The 21,357-nt window shown below is 36.1% G+C and overlaps 1 protein-coding gene and 1 long non-coding RNA gene across 2 annotated transcripts; both read right to left on the bottom strand.

The window, feature by feature from the left end:
- Nucleotides 1-3,742: 3,742 nt before the first annotated feature.
- On the bottom strand, nt 3,743-15,338 carry LOC115920592 (PHD finger protein 13-like). The gene is made up of 5 exons (XM_030976650.1): nt 15,159-15,338; nt 13,092-13,144; nt 12,137-12,250; nt 8,845-8,968; nt 3,743-8,377 (listed from the first exon to the last, which is right to left on the bottom strand). Exons 1-5 carry the CDS (start codon nt 15,178-15,180, stop codon nt 8,127-8,129), a joined length of 564 nt encoding a protein of 187 aa, XP_030832510.1. The 5' UTR covers nt 15,181-15,338; the 3' UTR covers nt 3,743-8,126.
- A 2,614-nt stretch (nt 15,339-17,952) lies between these two features.
- On the bottom strand, nt 17,953-20,047 carry LOC115918400. The gene is made up of 3 exons (XR_004062434.1): nt 19,962-20,047; nt 18,908-19,056; nt 17,953-18,283 (listed from the first exon to the last, which is right to left on the bottom strand). It is a non-coding gene; the product is annotated as an uncharacterized LOC115918400 (long non-coding RNA).
- Nucleotides 20,048-21,357: the final 1,310 nt, after the last annotated feature.

The raw sequence follows: 21,357 nt of genomic DNA, 5'->3' as shown, positions 1-21,357 counted from the left end.
CGGAGGCCATTATGATGACGTCATGAGTTAAATGAGGGTCAAATGACACATGAAATCATATCTCCAACTCATACTTATTCCAACCATGATATAAAAGTTGGGGTCAATTGACTATCTCAAGAGCTATTTTGATTTTTAAAATGGGATGTTTTTGATCAAATTTGCATTATATTGCCCATAGCAGTACGCGCGGATTTTGAACTTTGACGCGCGCTCACGGCCTTATAAAAGGTCAAGAGTGACTGAAATTAATGTAAATTGTCATTTACGGTAAGAGAAATCTAAATCATGTAAAAAAAAATGAATTTGACCTTTTCCGCGCGTTGTGAGCGCGCGCAACGCGCGCGTTGACACTTACGGACGGAAAATTTTGAAATGCTTAAAATGACCTGATTCGTACTCTCCTTCAATAGTTAAGTAATTTTGAGCATTTTTAAATTTTGACGCGCACGTACGCGCGCGTCGTGACCTTTATGTGACCTTTGATGACATGATCTGTTGACCCTTGACCTGAAATATATGTGATATGAATATGAATGATCTTTGCTGATCCATCATGAAGATATGATGGATAACGTGATTTCACAAAATGGCGCCTGGATGACGTCACGATAAATTGATGACCTTGAAAATGTTCCTGTCACGTCTCATGACAATGACTTATGACTGTGTAAAAATTAAAAGAAATTAACACAACCGATCTTGAGTTAACCGATAAACAAAAAACGGGAAGAAATAAAAATAAATAATAATAATAATAAATAAATAAATAAAGAAAGAAAATTCTGACGAAAACAATAGGTGATCTGTCGAAAACGACAGACCACCTAAAAAGAAAAGAAAAAAATTGTTGGAGACTCCCGGACTCGAACCAGGGACCTCGAGGTCGGAAGTCAAGTGCGTTACCGATATGCCAAAACATTTCCCATAGAGATTACACGTAAACGGAAAATAGAATTCACAAATCCCACTTTATAAGTGAAATATGAGCATGATCCCGGCATCTGATCGAAAAATAAAGGGCACACTCGTGATAGCTCATTCTCTCAGCTACATCATACTCAAAGCTCAGCATAAACAAAGATAAAACGATGGAGATATTGCTCGCGAAAGACGAGAATGTAGAATCCAGTTTTGGGAAAAAGTCATGTCTCATAGAGAATACACGCAAAATGTGAAAAATTGACATGCCTGCTTTAATCGCAAAAAATACGCCATGATGCCCTTGTCAAAATGAAATATCGTGGAGACTGCATTTGTAGACAATATTCTCAGGTAGAACATATCAAAATTTGAAAGAAAATGAATTAATATTTACAGAGATACAATCAATTTTATAAAAATATGTTGACGTCATAATATGCAAATTGAAATTTTGAGTTCGGAGGCCATTATGATGGCGTCATGAGTTAATTGAGGGTCAAATGACACATGAAATCATATCTCCAACTCATGTTTTTTCCAACCATGATATAAAAGTTGGGGTCAATTGACTATCTGAAGAGCTATTTTGATTTTTAAAATGGGATGTTTTTGATCAAATTTGCATTATAGTGCCCATAGCAGCACGCGCGGATTTTGAACTTTGACGCGCGCTCACGGCCTTATGAAAGGTCAAGAGTGACTGAAATTAATGTAAATTGTCATTTACGGTAAGAGGAATATAAATCATGTAAAACAAATGAATTTGACCTTTTCCGCGCGTTGTGAGCGCGCGCAACGCGCGCGGGGACACTTACGGACGGAAAATGTTGAAATGCTTAAAATGACCTGATTCGTACTCTCCTTTGATAGTTAAGTGATTTTGAGCATTTTAATATTTTGACGCACGCGTACGCGCGCGTCGTGACCTTTATGTGACCTTTGATGACATGACCTGTTGACCCTTGACCTGAAGTATATGTGATATGAATATGAATGACCTTTGCTTATGCATCACGAAGATATGATGGATAACGTGATTTCACAAAATGGCGCCTGGATGACGTCACGATAACCTGATGACCTTGAAAATGTTCCTGTCACGTCTCATGACAATGACCTATGACTGTGTCAAAATTGAAAGAAATTAAAACAACCGATCTTGAGTTAACCGATAAACAAAAAACGGGAAGAAATAAAAATAAATAATAATAATAATAAATAAATAAATAAAGAAAGAAAATTCTGACGAAAACAATAGGTGATCTGTCGAAAACGACAGACCACCTAATTAAAGACTTGTATATTTTTCAGCTTGGACAGTTAATGTACAAGCTCAACACTAAACAATTACCTTTGCCTTTTAATGATATGTTCGTAAGAAATGATTCGATTCATAGTTACCTCACTCGCCAGGCGAGCTCTTTTCATTTACCATTAAATAGAACATCTTTTGCACAAAAGACATTTGTTTTTACAGGTCCAAAACTGTGGAATTCTCTTTCAAATGATATTATACAGTGTAATTCGATACAAATTTTCAAAAGGAGACTTAAAAGCTTTCAAGTTCTGAATAGTTACTAGGCTATTGCATTCCCCAATCAAATATAATTTGTAGTGTGACTTTATGCAACTTTGATTATTTCTCTTTATAAACATGTATGTATTTATCAATGTTTTGCGTTTAAATTTTTTTTTTGTTTTTTGTATTACTGAATCAGTTACTGTTATTATTGTTGTTTTTGTTTTGTTTTCTCATAAAATGATAATTCATGATGATAATTCATGATAATTACTTTTACAGGGGGGCTTACACCCTACAAGCTCTGCTTTTTAGTCGGCCCTCCTTCCCTTTCAATTTCATGTTTATTTTTTAATGTATTGTATTGTGCAAATTGATCTATATGTATATAAATATGTGAATATGTTAAAATATACCATCATTGTAAATATGAACGATTGAAAGAGGAAAAAATAAATGAATTGAATTGAATTGAAATTGAACCAAAGGCAAAGTGCAACCCCCCGCCCCCAGCCGATCTTTTCTTTCACCACCAATGGTGGGTGGGGTATACTATGGTATGGTAATGAACCATATTTTGTGTATTCTTTTTGTCTTTATTTTTATCTATATCAATCTTTCTTTCAATCAGTATTTCTTTCTCTAACGTATATCAGCCTCCTATTTTATATCTTTTTTTTGGGGGGGGGGGGGGGGGTAAACTGCAGCTCCAAAGTACCCCATGCTAGTGTATATCATAATTCACCTATAAATGCTAAAGAAAAATATCAAGATAATTGTACAGCCTGTGCATGATTTTCTGTCACCCACCCCCCCCCCCCCCCATGTCTGCCCTTCCCTTCTCTAGCTCCGTTATTTTATCTCCCCCTCTCTCCATCTGTCATTTAATCTCTCTTTTCATTCCATCTCTTATATCCAATCTCCCTCGATCTCCCCTCTTGCCTTTTCCTTTTCTATCTCCTCTCTTTTTTCTCGAATTTGTTTCTCTCACCAGTGTTCTGAATGTCACTATTCTATGTCCCGCTGATTATGTTTTGTCAGTTGTGAATATAAGATCTCTCCGCAAAAACTAGGGCCCGGTTTCATTATTTTTGTATTTATAACAAGTTACAATAACTGTTACAAGCTCCTGCGATTATGGCATCTGACTGGCTGAGAGCAAATTCGTTAATAAGTTAGCATTTGTTATTATTAGCAAGTTTCATGAAACGGGTCCCAGTTTTGAGTACCTACAACAATTAAGTACAGCATTGAGGGAAAATACAAACATCACCACATAAAATCAACATATCACAAATGGGTCATTAAATTCATATAATTTATTCACTTCTACTTGAAAATGTACATGTTTGTCTTTCCACAGAGAAAGTCCACTTCTTTTCTCCGATACAAGAAAGAGTCATATTTTCAAAATCTTCATGGTAATATAAGTATGAACGATGCAACAAAAATATAAATGGCAGTTTTCATACTAAGACCACTGTACGTCCATCTCTATAATGTTGAGATATAATGATGTCATAATTTCTGTACAAATTTTAAAACTTCAAAATATTCATTTACATACCAATATAAAAGTTCTGTACAAATCCTGCCCCCTGTACAAATGGTGCTCTCATCACATATTATACAAAGTGACTTTATCTTGAAGGTACTATGTCCCATTTGCAGGCCAAAAAAATGAAAAGGTTAAATTCCAACGGCATTTGAAAGATAATGCTACTTTATAACTTCCCTAAAAAAGGTGGGGCTTGAAAATGTCTTCGAGTGGGAAATTGACTAAAAAATTTGAGGTTGGCTGCAAAAGGGACATAGTACCTTTAATAGTTTGTGACCCTAAACAAGTAATTCTTCATTGACAAAACATATATATATATACTCTGAAATAGACACTCAAGCAATGCTTGGTAAGGGGAATTTGGTGGTTGTCGTCAAAAAATAGAGGGCAAGGGTTATACATTTGTGATTCATTTTGTAACCCCCCCCCCCCCCCCCCCCACATGATAATACATGTATGTCAGAGTAATTAACAAATGGAATGCAAGGTATTATTTTCTGTTTTGCTTTCCCCATTTCATTGTCGACCTGAGCCTGAAATAGCTTCTGGCCCTCAGAAAACTTTAGATTCTATATAATAATAATAATAATGATAATAATATGTCTTGTTTACCCAGGGTAGCCTCATCAGTATTCGTACTGTTCTCCCCGAGGGCCCTGCAATCATATCATTACCCGGCTATATATCTGCTTGTCCAAACTTTTGGGCACAATTTGAAAATCACAGCACAGACAGATTTGGAAAGATACCAAAGGAAAGAATATTAACAATAGCCACGTTTCTATGCACAAATTTCATTATATGGAGTCAAAAACGTTTCATCTATGCAAAAACAAAAGATAGAGATCAAAAGAAACGTTGAGCAAATAAGATGATCGTAATGAAACTTTTTAGAAGACTGAGAATGGTATTTTTTTGTCTGTGAATTAGTTTTTTTAACCTCATGTCACACATATGATGTAACTTTTGTAAGTAAAAGGTGAAAGTCCTGTTTTCATACATGTATTGTTCAGTCAAATATATTATTCAGTTTCAGTTTACACAGTATGCATATATAACATCTAATACAGCAGCAAAGATGGGCAAAACCAGATACTGCGCTCTATAACCATTGGGTCTGTTCAACGATATTGATATCAAGTTACATATGTTCCAGGACTCCAAGACAAAGTTGAGTTCTGGTCATATGCTTGCATTGTGAAAGAACTGTGTGGAAGCGATTGGGAAAGGTTGATCATATAGCAGATACATGTGAGTATGGGTGTAATGCAGTAAGGTTTTGGAATCATCAAAATGATTGGGAATTGCCCAAGTCTTGCTAATGGGTCACATGCGCTGTACACAGAAATGTGTACATGGGACTACACAGACATGGGCATGAGGTTGTGGTCCACAAACTTTAGCCGTTGCTTGTCATGTTTCAAATAGGAGAGCATCTCAAGAGCCACTCTTTTCAGTGGATATATTTTCCATAATACTCTTCCGCACTGACATAAAAAGAACGGAAAACCTCACAAATATTATTGTTCACCTTACCCAGAACTCAACCTTCTCTATTTCAAGTAGTCCGGAATGTGGCCGATTAATTCCAATAATATCTCTCCAAAGTGATCTCCTTCTCCCCCTACATGTGGAACGGGGGGAAAATACACGGGGGCTAGGGGCGAGTTAGCCCTTGAAGTGCCAAAAAGAGCCACCCAAAAAAAATTTAATATTTTTCCCCTGATGTACAGTGTATACGTATGTGCTTGCTGCAAACCGAAGCTGACAGGATCCCCACATTTGTATGCCGAGATTTTGCGATGGGCAAACAAATTTGTGAATCGGCCAGCTTGTTAAAATAAAACGGGCAAAATTGTTGAGTAGAATTACCGCAGCTCAGGTGAACATATACATGTATAAAGCATTACAATAAGCATATCACATTGCCTTAGCATGGTGGTATGTTTAACAACGTTGTTCTTTAAATTGCTGTAAAATTTGGCTAAATTAGTCTGATTTCATCATTGGAAGACGTTTTCTAGATCTATATACATTTCTACGTCGGTTACATACTGAGAGAAAATTAAGAGATCAGGAGGATTTTAAAGCAAAACAGAAAAATTAGAAAAGAAAATAATTAACTAAATAAATAAATACCGGTACATAAATAAATAAAAAGTAACTACAGTAAAAAATTAAAATCAAAACAGATGAAAATGAAACAAATGGAAAATAGACAAACTGATCTAGTCAATGGATGAAAATGAAAGAAAGTTGAATTTCCTAAATTCCCTTACTGAAAAAAATATTCTACATGTGAATAATGGTTGTTCAAGAAATCTAGTTATCTTAAATATTTTCAGGTATTCACTTCGTTACGTCTCCCTCAAGGTGTGTGACTGCAAATATCATATTTATATGTACAGCATAAGGGTAATAAGTAACAAACGCAAATATGTTACGTTCAGAGAACTTCAGAAATGACGTGATGAATCGCAGCAAAAAAAAAAAAATACATGTCATTTTTTTTTAAGGTGTAAGGGAATGAACAACAGCGCGCAACATTCACTTAGCTCTGCGGTATAGGAAACAGAAACGTGAAGCGGATTACACTTCCATCCTTGTAAAAAAAAAGCTGTTTACTACATTATACATGAATGAGGCTTATTAATACTAATCAAAAGTCCATTGAAATGTACATTCCACTAATGTCACATGTCACAAAGTACATCTTTTTCCTGTGATGCAACATTTGCTTCAGTGATGTGTGCTCCAGGAATTAATGTGTTGAAGATATGGGCTTACCGGTAGATGAGGTGAAGGGGTTGTGATAGAATTTAAGATAATATTTGTTTGTTTGTTTTTACCAGACAGCTAAGAAAGCATGTGTATGCCTGCACATGTAAGTAAACAACCAAGATATCAATGGCCTAAAGTCCTCCCCAAAGGGACTTGGTAATGAAGATTCATGCCTTACCAAAGGAAACTATGGCAACGACTTGGTTTGGAACCCGGGACCTCCCTGTTACGAGACCACTGCTCTACCACTGAGCCAATGATATAGTTGGGGAATGGAATAGATGGTTGTAGAGGTGCTGTGGTCTACTTGATAAGTCACCCAACTATGGATCTCAAGGTATGGGGTTCAACTCCCAGCCAGGTGATGTACATGTAAATATGTACCCGGTAGGAAGAAGTTTCTGAAATGCTGAGGTAATAATAGTACAGTGCTTGAGCTATATAAATGTACATGTTACTATTATTATTATTTATTATGTATGTATTGGTAGATAGACATTTCCATTTGTACAAAAGCAGCTGTATTTCACCTACATGTAGTTACATTCTCTTGTACAGTACATGTATGTCTTTGTTCAATATATTAAAAATGAGTGAAAGTTGCACAAAAAAGTATTTTGAGCATGATATAGAGCACCTTAGAAGCTTCCTGTTAAATGACAATGTGAAAAGAGGATACATTTTCAGTGATAATTTGCCTCCCTTAAAAATTAAAATGAAACAAGTTATGAAACAAAAAGATAAACTTGTCCTCCTTCCTCATAATGACACATATCTATCAGGTCCACAGCCGATAAAAGTAACACTGCTTACTGGCGTTTTGTTTGTGGTACCTGTTAAAAACAAATTCTCCCTGGATCAGGGCGTTGGACATTTCTTGCGTACACTCTTGATAATGAAGTGGTCATTCTGTATGGACTGAACACTTGTTATAATGGCGCAGTCATGACGTTGTTCTTCCAACCTCAAACAGCCTGTGATCTGCAAACTTTCCCTGGGACATGGCTTCGGACATTTCTTCCTAGACCCTTGATAATGTAGTGATCAATCTGCTAGCTGTGGCCCGTGTTCTGCAGAATGATTTTTCTTTTCAAACACCTTGGGTCACTTCTCCATCTCTTACGTTCTGAAAATAGTTCCTATAAAAGATAAAGATGGTGGAGATGTCCCTCTGCTAGCCTTCACCAGGACCACAAAGTTCTGGAAGTTGTTCTACAGAATGCGGTTTGTCCACAAACCTGGGGTCACCTGTCCACCTCTTAGCTGCACCGTCTCTGATGACAATGCCACAAGGTTCTCAAAATTGTTCCTTTACAAAAAAAAGTCTATGAAGCTATCCCCCTGCTAGCTTTCACCAGGCCCATAGAGTTCTGAGAACTGTTTCTTTGGCTCCCGTTGCCTGTTTGACTTGCGGATACTGCTTCGAGTGTCTCTACAGTGTGTACAGATGAAGATCTCTGGCACGTTGGTCTTGCGGATCTTGGCGCAGGAGAGGTGGACCCATGTCTCGCACTCATTGCATTCAATCATGGGACGCCCGGCAAACGGCTTGTTGCAGAAACACGTGATGAGGTTCCAGTCCTCGTCTTTTTCGCCTGGAGCAAAACAAAGCATCAACATTCATATTAGTGGGATCTCTTGGGGAATTTGACCCAGTTCAAGTGTTTACCCAATAACAGGTCCTTTCAATTGCATGTATAATGCAAAAAATATCGATAATAAAAGAAAATTTAAATGCTCATGCTCCATATGTACTTACGTTAAACTGAACATTTAGTTAAAACTTGTACCGGCATTAAAAATTCAAGGGAATTGTATTATCATACTGAAAGTGCAAAACAGGACCGTTTCATAAAATTTCTTATCAATAACAAATGCTGAATTTCTATGACAAATTTGCTCTCAGCCAATCACATACCACAATTTCAGTAACTTATAACAGTTATTGTAGCTTGACATTGATAACAAGTTTAATAAAAACGAGGTCACAGTCCCTTACATAAATCAAAAAGAAATGTTGTGCATGTATTTCTAATGGTAAAATACAGAAATTTAAACTTACGTGCACTGCTCATTCTGCCCTTCTTGGAGTACCTTTCCCTGGGGCTGAGGTCTGAATCGGCTCCGCTACCAACGCTGTTCCCCTCACTGTCGAGCGGACTGATGCTTCTCTTCTTCACTCGCTCCTAATAGAGAAAATAACAATTAAAGATAAGCTTGAGTTCTGGTAAATATTGAAAATAGATTCTCACAGAATCCAACTAGACTTGCACTGAATGTTCAAGATTACAAATAAATGACATGTGCCCAGTGATCTTGGTAGAAATGTATACCCGCTATACAGTGTCTTAATCTAGAGAAAATAGAGAAAAATAACGATTGATGATGGGAGAAAATAACAATTAATGATGGGGGAAATTGTTATTCTTCATTTTTGATCATTCTAATTACTGTTCTTCTCGCTGTCTAGGGGACAGCACAGATACTTCTCTTCTTCAAACTTCCTATTAATGGAGAAAATAACAATTAATGATGGAAACAAGATTGTTATTATTTGTTTTTCCCCTCTTAATTACTGTTCCCTTCGTAGTCAAGGGGACTGATGCTTATCCTAATAGAGAAAATAACAATTAATAATGGGAAAATTGTTATTATTCATTTTTCCCCTCTTAATTACTGTTTCCTTCATTGTCTAGGGGACAAGTACTTCTCTTTTTCAAACGCTCCTGAGAAAATAACAATTAATGGAGGGGGAAAAAGTGATTGTAGACTTGAATGATATCACAACTAGCAAAACGATTGTAGGCTACTACTAAATCAGCCTCACTGAGATTGATAATAATACTTTAAAAACTCCTTTAAATTACTTTTGTGTTGGCTTACTGAAATAAAACATGCAATATCCCCCCCCCCAAAAAAAAAAAAAAAAAAAAAAATTTAATTAACCAAAAGAAATAAAGAAAGAAAAAAAAACTTTAATTTTACAAACACTCCACATCTGTTACATTAAGTGACAAAGACTGTAAGAAAGGTCATTTATTCTGTGCTTAAGCCAGGTATATACATGTAGTTGAGCTGCCAAAGTAAAACATATCAGGTACCCATGTACACCTGGGTTGAGCATGGTAATGTAGATTAATAGACGTTAGTGCCAGGCTGGGATTTGAACCCCGTACTTTGTGATCTACAGTCAGGTGACTTATCCACGAAACCACAGCACCTTGAGTGTGTACATGTAGTGATGGCCACACAACACAGCCTGTATGGTTTTCAATTTCAATTTCAATTTTGACAAGTTTTTTGGCACATACATGTATGTAGGCTACAATGTACAATGTACATGTACATTAGCATAGAAAACTTAATTTAATACTATTTAAACCCGTAGGGTGTAGAGACAGATTTGTTGATCATTTTCATTTGAATTCATCAACAACATATCTATTCCTCATGATCAGAGAAAATAAACATGACAGACAGAAATCATCAATCTGGATGATTTCACCCTCAATAATTGTTTGAACTAAACACCCCTGATACAAAATGAACTAGTCCATCTCTGAAGTGATGTCATGCCCTGAAAACCCAAATATGGGAGCTGTGACCAAGTGTGTGAGAGAGCTCTTGGTAAACAGAGTGGTAAATAGACACTACTCTATTCTACTTAAACCAGTGATAGTGCACTGCAATATTGTGAGACTTGTCTACCAGTCTCCTTTGCTGTCTACCTCGAAACCCCAATATGATAATGAGGGAGCTCTGTGCACAGCTAGCATAGGCCGATCATATGTAAATAATGTCCTATTTACAATGAATATTCATGATTTCACAGGAAATGGCTTAGCTGTCAGGCCTTGCATTAGCTTAGTTAGTTCAAGGAATTAGTTGTATGCATTGAGAAAATTAAGCACTTTGAGTACTTCATGATTAAAAGAGTCTGCTGATATTAGCTAAGGAAATCATGCTACCATAATCAAACAATGAAATTTATATTAAATAAATTATTAAAGGGGAGGGGACCATCTTGATGTTGACAGAAAATAGTATTATGCTGAATAAGCTATACTTTAAAAAAAAAATGCATTGTGTTGTCCCCCACACCATTTTAGGCCTAACTCAAAAACAAAACCACCCCCCCCCCCCTCGACAAACACACACTTTTGTGTGCCATGAACTCGTATTGCAATGAACCTCAGCTACGGTATTTGGCCATAGAGGGCAGCACCGGCCATGGGTATATTTGGCAAAGGCACTTCCAGTTCCCATACAAACGCAATGGGTTGGGAACCGGAAAGTCTGATGGAAACTATATTTTTGGAACCTATGAACTACAAGTAACAGATTATAATGGTGCATACATGTACATAGATCTAATCAGATAGGGAGAGTTCATGAAAGGAATGTAAGGAATTAGTTAAGGCTGCTGTACATTCTCTATGGAAGCCGGAAGAAATCTCAACTTATTGTCTTCCCCAGATGTCATCCCCTCACTTTCCTCTATCCATTTTTATCCTAAATTTAACCTAAATATCACTATTCTGCTCTGGGAATGTTAAACATAGCTTGAATCCTCATGGAATATGTGAAAAAACACCATTACTGTAACATGTAATATAAAGGGGGGAATTGTACAGGTGTGTTAAAAAAATTATTATGAACAAAAAATCATAAACAAAATATAGGGGGATATACACATGTAGTGAGAGTATGACATCATTAACTCGCTGATTCGTTTACAGCCTATGCGCAACATATCAATGTTTCATGAAATCATGAGAAAAAAATTACAATTCCATAACTTTTATTCTTCGTCTGATTTCGATGAAACTTTCACTGTTTTGTTCATTCAATTGTTCTTTATTTATTCAGTTCGTTCCACTCGCAAACGGGTCACTCAGACTCTATTCAACATTGGTTTCACTGTAGGAGAAACCTGATCAAATTTACAGAAGTTATAGAGACCTAGGGTATGTCTCAGTTGTACAGAGATACTTCAAAGTCTATAGTACCCAGGCACATAAAAAATAATCTAATTTTCACTCTTCAAAGTATTGTCAGCTGTCGGCAAGAAGGCCTCATCGGCTACAAATATGTATTGTCAATCGCAGTAATCTTGCGGGCAGCCGACAATAAGACACCTTATCATACTTAAGGGAGTTTTAGGGACATAGGGTATGTCTTCGTTGTGCAGAGATGCTTTATAGTCTACACCCCAAGCACATAACAAATAATGTAATTGTAAAAGTATTGTCAGCTGTCGGCAAGAAGGCCTCAACAGCTACAAATACATATTGTCAATTGCAGTAACATCTATCCTGCAAGGAACCGACATTAAGACCTCTAATCATACTTACAGGAGTTTTAGGGACATAGGGTATGTCTCCATTGTGCAGAGATGCTTCATAGTCTAGTACCCAAGTGCAGAACGTACTGAAGTCCTTCAATACAGGCTGCTTGGACACGTGATCCTGTCAAGATGAATTGAGAAAATACCACTCAATAACAATCATGTACACGTACATGTATTATATTGCATTTCTTGGTTTCTCAATTTTGTGTGATGGTAGCAACAAAAAACTAGAGAAAGATACTCTAAATCATATCGTCGAACAGATTGATATACAACGGAAGACCATTCTCAAAACTTAAAGAAAATTACAGGGTTAACTTTAGAATACCCCCACCAAAACATAGTATGTCCCTTAGTTGTCCAATGAGCCAATGAATCTGTCTAGTCCTGTCTGTTAGTATTTTAGACAAATTTTTGCACTTGCCAAACACAACCAAAGAAAGATGACATTATTATTTCTATGCCTCTATTTGCTCTTGCCCATCACATACAGTAGGCCCTATCCTATTTTTAGTACATGTATGTTTAACAATACCGGTACATTTTTCACAATGACCCACTCTTGGAAAATAAAGTACACAATCAGCGCAGCCCTGCAGAATAGATCAGAAGTGACTTTGTCACCAAGTTATTTTTAACATATTAGCAATAGCGAGAATTTGATTCAATCCAGAAATTTGTAGAGCTGTCTAATCAATGTCGCTGATTCAAACTTGAACAGTGGTGACAATTTACCTGCCCCCCCCCCTCCTTTTCCCTTCCTCTGCACATGGTCGAAGAGATAAAAACAATTTTATAGAGCATTTGCTTCCAGTCAATATCTTCTATACATTTTAAACCCAACTTGCGGAATATTCTTGTTCTTCAAAATGCACTGTAAAGATTGACGCACATGTACATGTATGTCTAAAGAAGTCTATCAGATTATTTGTGATCTTGTGGGGCATGCAAAATCCTACCTCTTTCTCTGTCTTCGGCTTCTTCATGATAGAAACCCTTGAAGGTATGGGAGCTGTGAAGAAAAAAAAAAAAAGAAACATGAAAGAGACTTACTATTTGCAAATAATTATCAATAGCATGGTAATAGGAAGCAGTGCTTCTGCAACAGTCGTTCAATCTTACTTGGAAGTGACCAAGGAATACTTTTTTGTTGTAACCAGCTTACAAAGTTTCATATTGCGAGAACATACAGGTTATGTGCTTTATCATCATTTGATATCATCCTAAAAAAAACAGTTGAAAATTTAAATTGCAAGCACAAGCAGTGATGATCCGAGCACAGGTCTTTATCATGTTCAAACATCGATAACAAAACAATTCACTCTGTGGCATGTACTCGACTAGACCGAAAGCTTCAGTCTCTGATATCAACAGTTGGTCCGCAGAGACTACATGTACTTCTGGCTCCACTGGTTGCCTGTATACAGAGACTGAAGTAAATCGTACGGGCTATATATTGAGGGGAGTTATGACTACAGATTGTGTGCAATTGCCGAAGTCATCATGTGCAGTTTTACGATTTTTCTTATTCAAAATGTTAAGTCTAGAAACTCTGAATAAAGAAAACCTGAGGGCACTGTCTTTGCTGGAATTTGGAGGAAAAAAATAAGCTAGTTAATATGCCACCCCCCCCCCCCCCCCCTGTGCGAGTGGAAAGAAGAATACCGTCTGTGTATGGTGAAGGTTGACAAATGTCAGTTTTATTAAAGAATTCCCCATACCAAAAGGTTATTTCTTTCTAGAGTCTAGCAATCAACAAACTGTCTAGAGACGCAAAGAAACATGAGAATGGATTTCCTCAAATGGCTGATGACATTGTCCGCTCTGCAACCAAACCAGGGCCTCTGAAAGGAGCAATTCATTCACAAAAGCCATTCTGTTATTGTTGGTACATGCGGCGAATGATCTAGACGAATCAGGGCTAACTCGGCTCAAAGACAACTCGGCCCAGCTGCAAAAACGGTCAGTTTTTGTCATTTTACCCTAACCCTAAACCTGTCAGTTTTTGCAGCTGGGCCGAGTTGACTTTGAGCCGAGTTAACCCGACTCCATCTGGACAACCCTACAAACGATATGTCTGCGTCTTTATAAGTACATGACAGGGGTCAAATGAAAATGGTCATCTTCATTATTTACCAGGTGTCTATGATGGGTATTAACTATTTAAATTGATGAGTTTTCATTTTCATGTTTAATTTGTGCTTGGTTCAGGAGCTCGATTACACTAAACAGTCAATTTCAACTTTAATTTATGGTACAGAGAAAGGCAACCAGTGGTGTCACTTAAAATGTAAAGGGGGACTAATGTCATATAGAATCTATAGCCTAAAATGATCCCTTATTTGCAGAGTTCAATACAAGACGATTTTCCAAAAAGCATGCATGATGATGAATTGGCCTGCATGGCCTGGCTCAACTCATAGTCGTACTGACTAATCATCTTTCACGCAGTTGTCTTTGCAATTCCATCTTGCTGGCAAATGAAAAGTATTGAGAGAAATTGAGAATTATGTAATGTCATGAAAGATGTGTTCTGCAATAAAATTTCAATGAAGGCAGCACATAACGATTTGAATTCTTCAAATAGCAACGGCATGTTCGAGTCAAAAGCGTGAACCTTTTTCGTAAATTTTTTGTCAACGTCGTGTGGTCGTATAGCCTGCACGGTCCAGTCAGTCTACGTCTATCCTCAACATTCAGAAAACAGTCCATGTAAAACACACTGCATGCAAGTTATCTAACATAAATCAAAAGATAAATTTACTATGTGTCTGCAGCTCAGAAATTTGCCTTCCAGAAGACTTGTGGTTTCTATGAATTTATGAATTGTAAAAGTAAGAAAACATTGATGTAAATATGGTCTCTTTTTTTTCTTTTTCAAACTTAACATTGTCAACATACGCCGAACCGTTATACACGCAAAAGCCCATAGCGCACGGTCAAAAATCAAACGCGTATCAAGACGAAGACTGTGTATAAAAATGCTGTTTTCAACTTTATGAACAAAATAAAATGTTATATCTTACCAGTAAGAAAATCAGCGGACATGATTCTTTTGAATTCCACTGATGGATCAAAGAATTACTAGGTAGATTTTCCAAAAACAGACTTTTTCTCAATGTCTTAGGTTCCAAATCTCGCCAATCTGACAGCAAAACCTCAACAATACGCGTTCAGTGAATTGATCGAGTTCAAAGGGCGTGACCCGCAAGCTTCATTTACATCCGTAATGAGATAGGACGATTCCATTATTCTTTAGTGGGAGAATATATTCGGCTGTGATGGGGTTAGTAATGTAAATCCTAAAGTTGACGACTAAACAGGGTAAAGTACAGGCCTTTTAGTAACAAAATTGATATGACCTACATTTCTGGCAAAAAAGGTGCATGTAATGTATCCTTAGGCTTAGTTTCTATACATTCAGTCAATATATCGATACATTGCATACATAATGTTTGACATATTAAATTGCCCAAATGCCTGTATCGTCTTTTCAAAGCATTTTTTGTTTTTTTTCTTTCATTTTTTTATTATGTAATTTTAAGAAGAAGAAGAAAAATCATATAATAACCAAAGTTTCTTAAGCAGAAGGAGATTTCATTAAGCATATCATCGTTGTGGAAAGGTGAAAGGGCGGAGGGGGGGGGGGTGAAAATTGCTCAAGAATTTTCATGCATTATTAGAGTTGGGAAATATAAATCAATGACCTCAAGTTGGGATTAGCGTACGTTGGATTCAAGCCTCAAGCTGTAGAAATTTGAATATTTAGATTACCCCCTCATTGAAATAAAAATAAAGAAAAGGGTTATTATCTAGAAGAAATTACAATTTACAAAGATTAGGCCCTAAACGTAGACGGGGGGGGGGGGGGGCAGCTAGGTTGCCCCGAAGAAAATTAGTGCAATTTAAAGGATCAACCTAGATTACAGCCTTCTCATGAACCCCTCCCCCACCCCCTCTCTCTCTATCCCCCTTTCTTTCTCTCTCGTTTACCCTTTCGTCTTCTCTCTCTCTCTCTCTCTCTCTCTCTCTCTCTTTCTCTCTCTCTCTCTCTCTCAGTCTTAATGTTCTATTTTGTTTAGAGGAGGAGGGGGGGGGGGGGGTCGACTATACGTATACTATTATATAATCCACTGCGAAATAAGGTTACAAAATAGTTAGCTTCCTGCGAAATTCTTGTTTTAATTGTTTGATTATACTGTTGTTTGATGTTTTGGTGTTGCTGGTTTGTTTGTCTTTACAGTAATACATCTATAGTCCTAACATGAATACTTGCTAACGCCCATTACGATTTCGGATAGACCATGTGAAAAACGCGTTTCATGCAATAACAGTAATATTAGTAGTAGATTGATTAGTGGTGCCAGTAAATAATAATAGTAGAAGTAGAAATAATAATAATAATAATAATATTATTAATGATAATAATAATTATAATTATTATAATAAAAATAATAATACAAATGAATAGAAAATAAGGAGTGGAAGAAGAAGAAAGAGAAGGAGGAGGAAATATGTTTTGATTATGAAGTGAACATTCATATTACTGGACATTTCTTTATAATTGCGAAGACCCCCAAGCACGACAATTAAAAAACTGAGCTATCGCAAACCTGTTATCAAAATCGGGCTATTTTTTTATCAAAACAAGACGATTTTCAATCCAATCATTGGTTTTCCCGAGCCCGTAAAATAAACATACTTAAAAATGATAGACTTGCGAATGTTACACTTCTTACAATATATAACAATTGTAATTGTGAAAAGGGGACTATAAATACTGAAATTCATTTACAAAAGAGAAATAGTCTGTTGACGCAGGAAAGCCTAAACGGAATTACTGCGGAGCGGAGCCATGGACACAATGAAAATCAAAAATATAAAGTTATATAACAAACCATGCGATATACAAATGTTTTGAAGAATTAGCAAATTAGAAAAATTTACTTTATTATGTGTTTCATTAGCTCATTCTTTATTCATCCTCCTTCAAAAACACAACAAAACAAAACACGCAAACATTAAAATAATATACAGAGCATTTCAAAAGTATGATACAACGTAACATTAAATGAATCTATAGAAAAGGGGGACTGTCATTAAAAGCCTATTAAGGCTTGACAGGTTATTCTCCCAGTAATTGCAAGCTATAACATTAACATTTAGAATTAAAATTAAAACGCATATATTTTTAATATGTTATTGTATTATAGATCGTGTTTACAAAAGTTACAGACCTATTTCGTAAAATAACCTTCCGGAATAACCAGCATCCCCTGTAAATTAGAATTTGTTGCGTATGATTTGAATTATAAAAGTTTGCACAAGGAGTATCACAACCCGAACATATATCAGCCAGGCCAGAATCGTAGGTATATTAGTAAATTTGAAAAAATGCGGTACTTCGGATGCAAACAGGTATACTTCAGTGATCATTATATATGTTGTTATGCATAATTATTTATTTTTCAAGTATGAAGAAGGCTTGATAGTCTCACCTCCCTAATTATATGGAGAAGGCTTAGAGGGGTTAAAACTTCATCCGAGTCCCCGAAAAAGATTAATTTAAATTCTTGACGATAGAGGATAAGCATCCATACTTTTTGTTTCTTTCGCAAAGTTATTGTTTTTCTCTCACATTTTTAATTTTTTAACTCAAACATTTTTACCTCCGACATTTTTACCTCTGACATTTTTACCTCTGACAATGTTACGTCAAACCGAGGAGACAATCCAAAATATATTTGTTTTCTAATCTCAATATTTCAACAGATTTACCAACGTAGGAAACACACTGATTAAAACACCTACATCTGGGGTATCTCCTTTTAATAGGGTTAGTATTATTTTGTCAGGCAAAATAGTAAAATAAGGAAAAAATAACAAGCAAACTAACCAGTAAGAACAATACTAAATGTAAAACCTTTAGGAAAATACTATACACGAATTGTAAAACAGAGGTAAGACATATTACGACTAAGCTTATTAATATAACCAGTTCATATTTCTGTTTGTTACAATAATTTCCGGAGCAGCTAATGTTCAAAATCAAAGCTTTCCCTTCAATCGTGAAATATTTCGATTGTTTCGGTGTGGCACACCCCCGCTGGATAGTAGCTTTCATCAGTCCGGCATCAAACGTTCTCGTTACCTGCACACGTTCATGAAAACAAGATAAAAGTTGAGATTAAATAAATAAAACCAGAATGCATTTGAATAATGACAAACACGAATTAAGGAGTTACAAACACTACATTTTGTTAAAAAGTAATAATGAAAAGCGTAGCTCTGACACAACTTTTTTTTCTCGTTACTCTATCTTCCAACAGAAAGAAAGCACTGCGCTTATAGTTATTATAGCGTCTCCTTATAATACCTCACTTCCATAAACACCTGAGCGGCCCTTACCATATGATTTAAAAATGAACTTGGCACCTTAGTAAACAATTATTGAAATAAAAATACTACTTCTACTACTACGACTAATCATAATGATACTAATAATACTGGTGTGATGATACTACTACTAATAATAATAATTATAATGATAATAGTATTAATAATAATAAAGAGAAGACAAAGATGAAAAGTGATTATAATAATAAAAATAATAATAATTTTGATAGATAAATAAGAAATAATACACATTGTAAAAGTAATAATGATGATGCCGATAAAAATAATATTAATAATAATAATAATAATAATAATTAAAAAAATAATAATAAATAATAATAAATAAATGCTAATAACAATGACAAACATGTTAACTTACTCTACATCCATTAGCACAGTATACAGGGTTCTTAGAGTAGTCTGCTGAGTCATATTTATCTGAGCACGCCTCCTTCAACCCAGTCATTATTTCAAATGTAATTGGATGAGTACACTGGTAGCAGTTTTCAGCTTTTCCAAATGTTGCGGCTTGAAAAAAGGGAATAGTGTAAAACAAAGAGATTATTCTAAAGATATAGAGAGATATAGATCAATGTAACATTCATCTGTAAAAGAAAAGAGTATATCCATATAATAGCATATGTAATTCATAATAGAGTGAAAGTACCGGCTTTCGTGCTATTTTAGTAATAGTTCAAGGGAGAAAAACAAAACAATATTGCATTCAATGGATTTTTTGAACATCTATTCTACTCTTCCGATATATAAAACACTTGTGTTTGACCTATTTTTTGTGAATATTTCTTAAGACAATTTCATCCATTAGCAATGCATAGCGCAACCTCTGACGATAAGAGTCACCATAAACTACGACATGTTGGTTCCAAAAGAAAGGACAATATATACTCGCCATTGATTTTGTTCGTCACATATGAAACTCGAATCATGAAATGTACAAGAAAGATTATACTTAATTTGACTGGGTGAATTGGAAACTAATAATTAGCTTCTTTTTCGGTTAGTCTTTACATGCGATGGTATAATGAAAGAAACTATTTAGACTGATTCGGAATCAACGATCACGTGTACAAAAGAATAGTTCTAAATTCTGGGGTGCTGGAATAAACTGTTATCCAAAAAGTTGGAATAACGATTTGTTTAACTCTTTTCATGAAGTGATAGTGAGAATATGAATTCTTCTTGAATGATGGATAGAGTTTTATATCTTTTCAGAACGTTATCAAAGTTTATAGAGAATGATCAATAACGTTCCGAGAAGGTAGAAACTTCGACCAATAATAAACCATAATGATTGTCACATTCATTCATATTCCACCTTTATGGGCAACGAGAAACCTATTTCTTTCTGGCTTCTTTTTATTACGCCGCGGTTTTGCGTCGTCATATTTGAAAAAGCCTTAATTAATGCTTACCAAATGCGATAATTGCCGCACAAATGTAGCTCACCATCCTGATCAGTGATGTGAAATCCATCTTGGAAATTGATGTTACATCAAGATAATCCTAAGAGCTAAAAAAAAAAAAAAAAATGAATTGAATTGAAACGCAAAGAATGTATACTTATTTTTTTGTGAAAAGTGACGTCTGGCGAAATGTTTAAAATGCCTTGTTTTGAGTCATGGTAAAATAATAAGGTTCACCAGGGTCTTATTTCAAAATCAAATTCGTTTACATAACCACTCAATAGCTTTGTTCGTTCGTTCGTGTCTCCGTAGATCAAAATACATTCAAAGTTCCTAAATTACATTTTGAGCTTCGGAGTGGTTCAGACACGTAGCCCAGGGGTGCGAGATAGGACTCTTTTAGCGTGCCCCCACTTAAAGCCACACTGTCCTACTTCTAGCTATACTTGCTCCCTCTATATAGAAAATAATGCCCAATCGGTGACCATTGGTCCCCCATGATCCTCTTCTTCTTATGTTAATTGAGAGCTTAATTGATGAGATAAACACCTGTCCAGTGACCTTCTGATGTAGTTTAATCCCTCCTATAAACTTTACAGATAATCTTTAATACAATTTAAGTATCATATTATTAAACCCGACTGTAGCTAAGCCGACACAATTAATAGGGCGCTAAAGCATTCAAGGATAATATATTCCTTTCTACCAGGTGAGGTATACCACTTACTTCACCTGTGTGACTGCACATGGAGAGTGCCAAATGCAGGTGGATGTCTTGCCAAAATGCAAATGACATTAGTTGGTGCCGCGGCGGGTTTCGAACCGCGATTCCGAATCCCGGGTGACGTTTCCACTACACCACGACAACTGTATGCATGGGCGTAAATCCTTACGTAATACCAATTGTTCAGGGGGGGGGGGGGAGGGGGATGAATGAATAGATCATCCCCCTGAACAATAGGTATCAATTACAGATTTACGCCCAGGCTTGTATGATTATGCTACAGGCTACAGTCTACAGAGACTATATTTTTCACATTCCCAAGTTGATTTATACTCACTAAATCACCCGGCTAATGATCATCGATACCTTGATAGACCTCAATTAAAGCGACTGTATGATCCAAGAGAGAGCGGGTTTATACAGTATTCAACTTAGCTTTATTCATGTACGATTCACATCCATGCATGCTGCTACTATATATCATATCTGAATCTTTTATTCCACAAACAGGCGACAGTCAATGCTACTGCGAAGCAACCGACAGAGCCGTTGTTTGCATATTCCGATGAATAATAGACGCATTACCCCAAAACGCACGGTTACTCATAATTGTACTACAGTTACTCTGTCTGTGATGTGTACGTGAACATGACCTTTGCCTAATATAAACACAACAAAGCA

The sequence above is a fragment of the Strongylocentrotus purpuratus genome, unplaced genomic scaffold, assembly GCF_000002235.5.
Source record: "Strongylocentrotus purpuratus isolate Spur 01 unplaced genomic scaffold, Spur_5.0 spur5_contig_871, whole genome shotgun sequence".
NCBI classification, from domain to species: Eukaryota; Metazoa; Echinodermata; class Echinoidea; order Camarodonta; family Strongylocentrotidae; genus Strongylocentrotus; species Strongylocentrotus purpuratus.
Note: the sequence above shows the minus strand (reverse complement) of the source record. Positions and strands in the feature narration are given on the sequence as shown.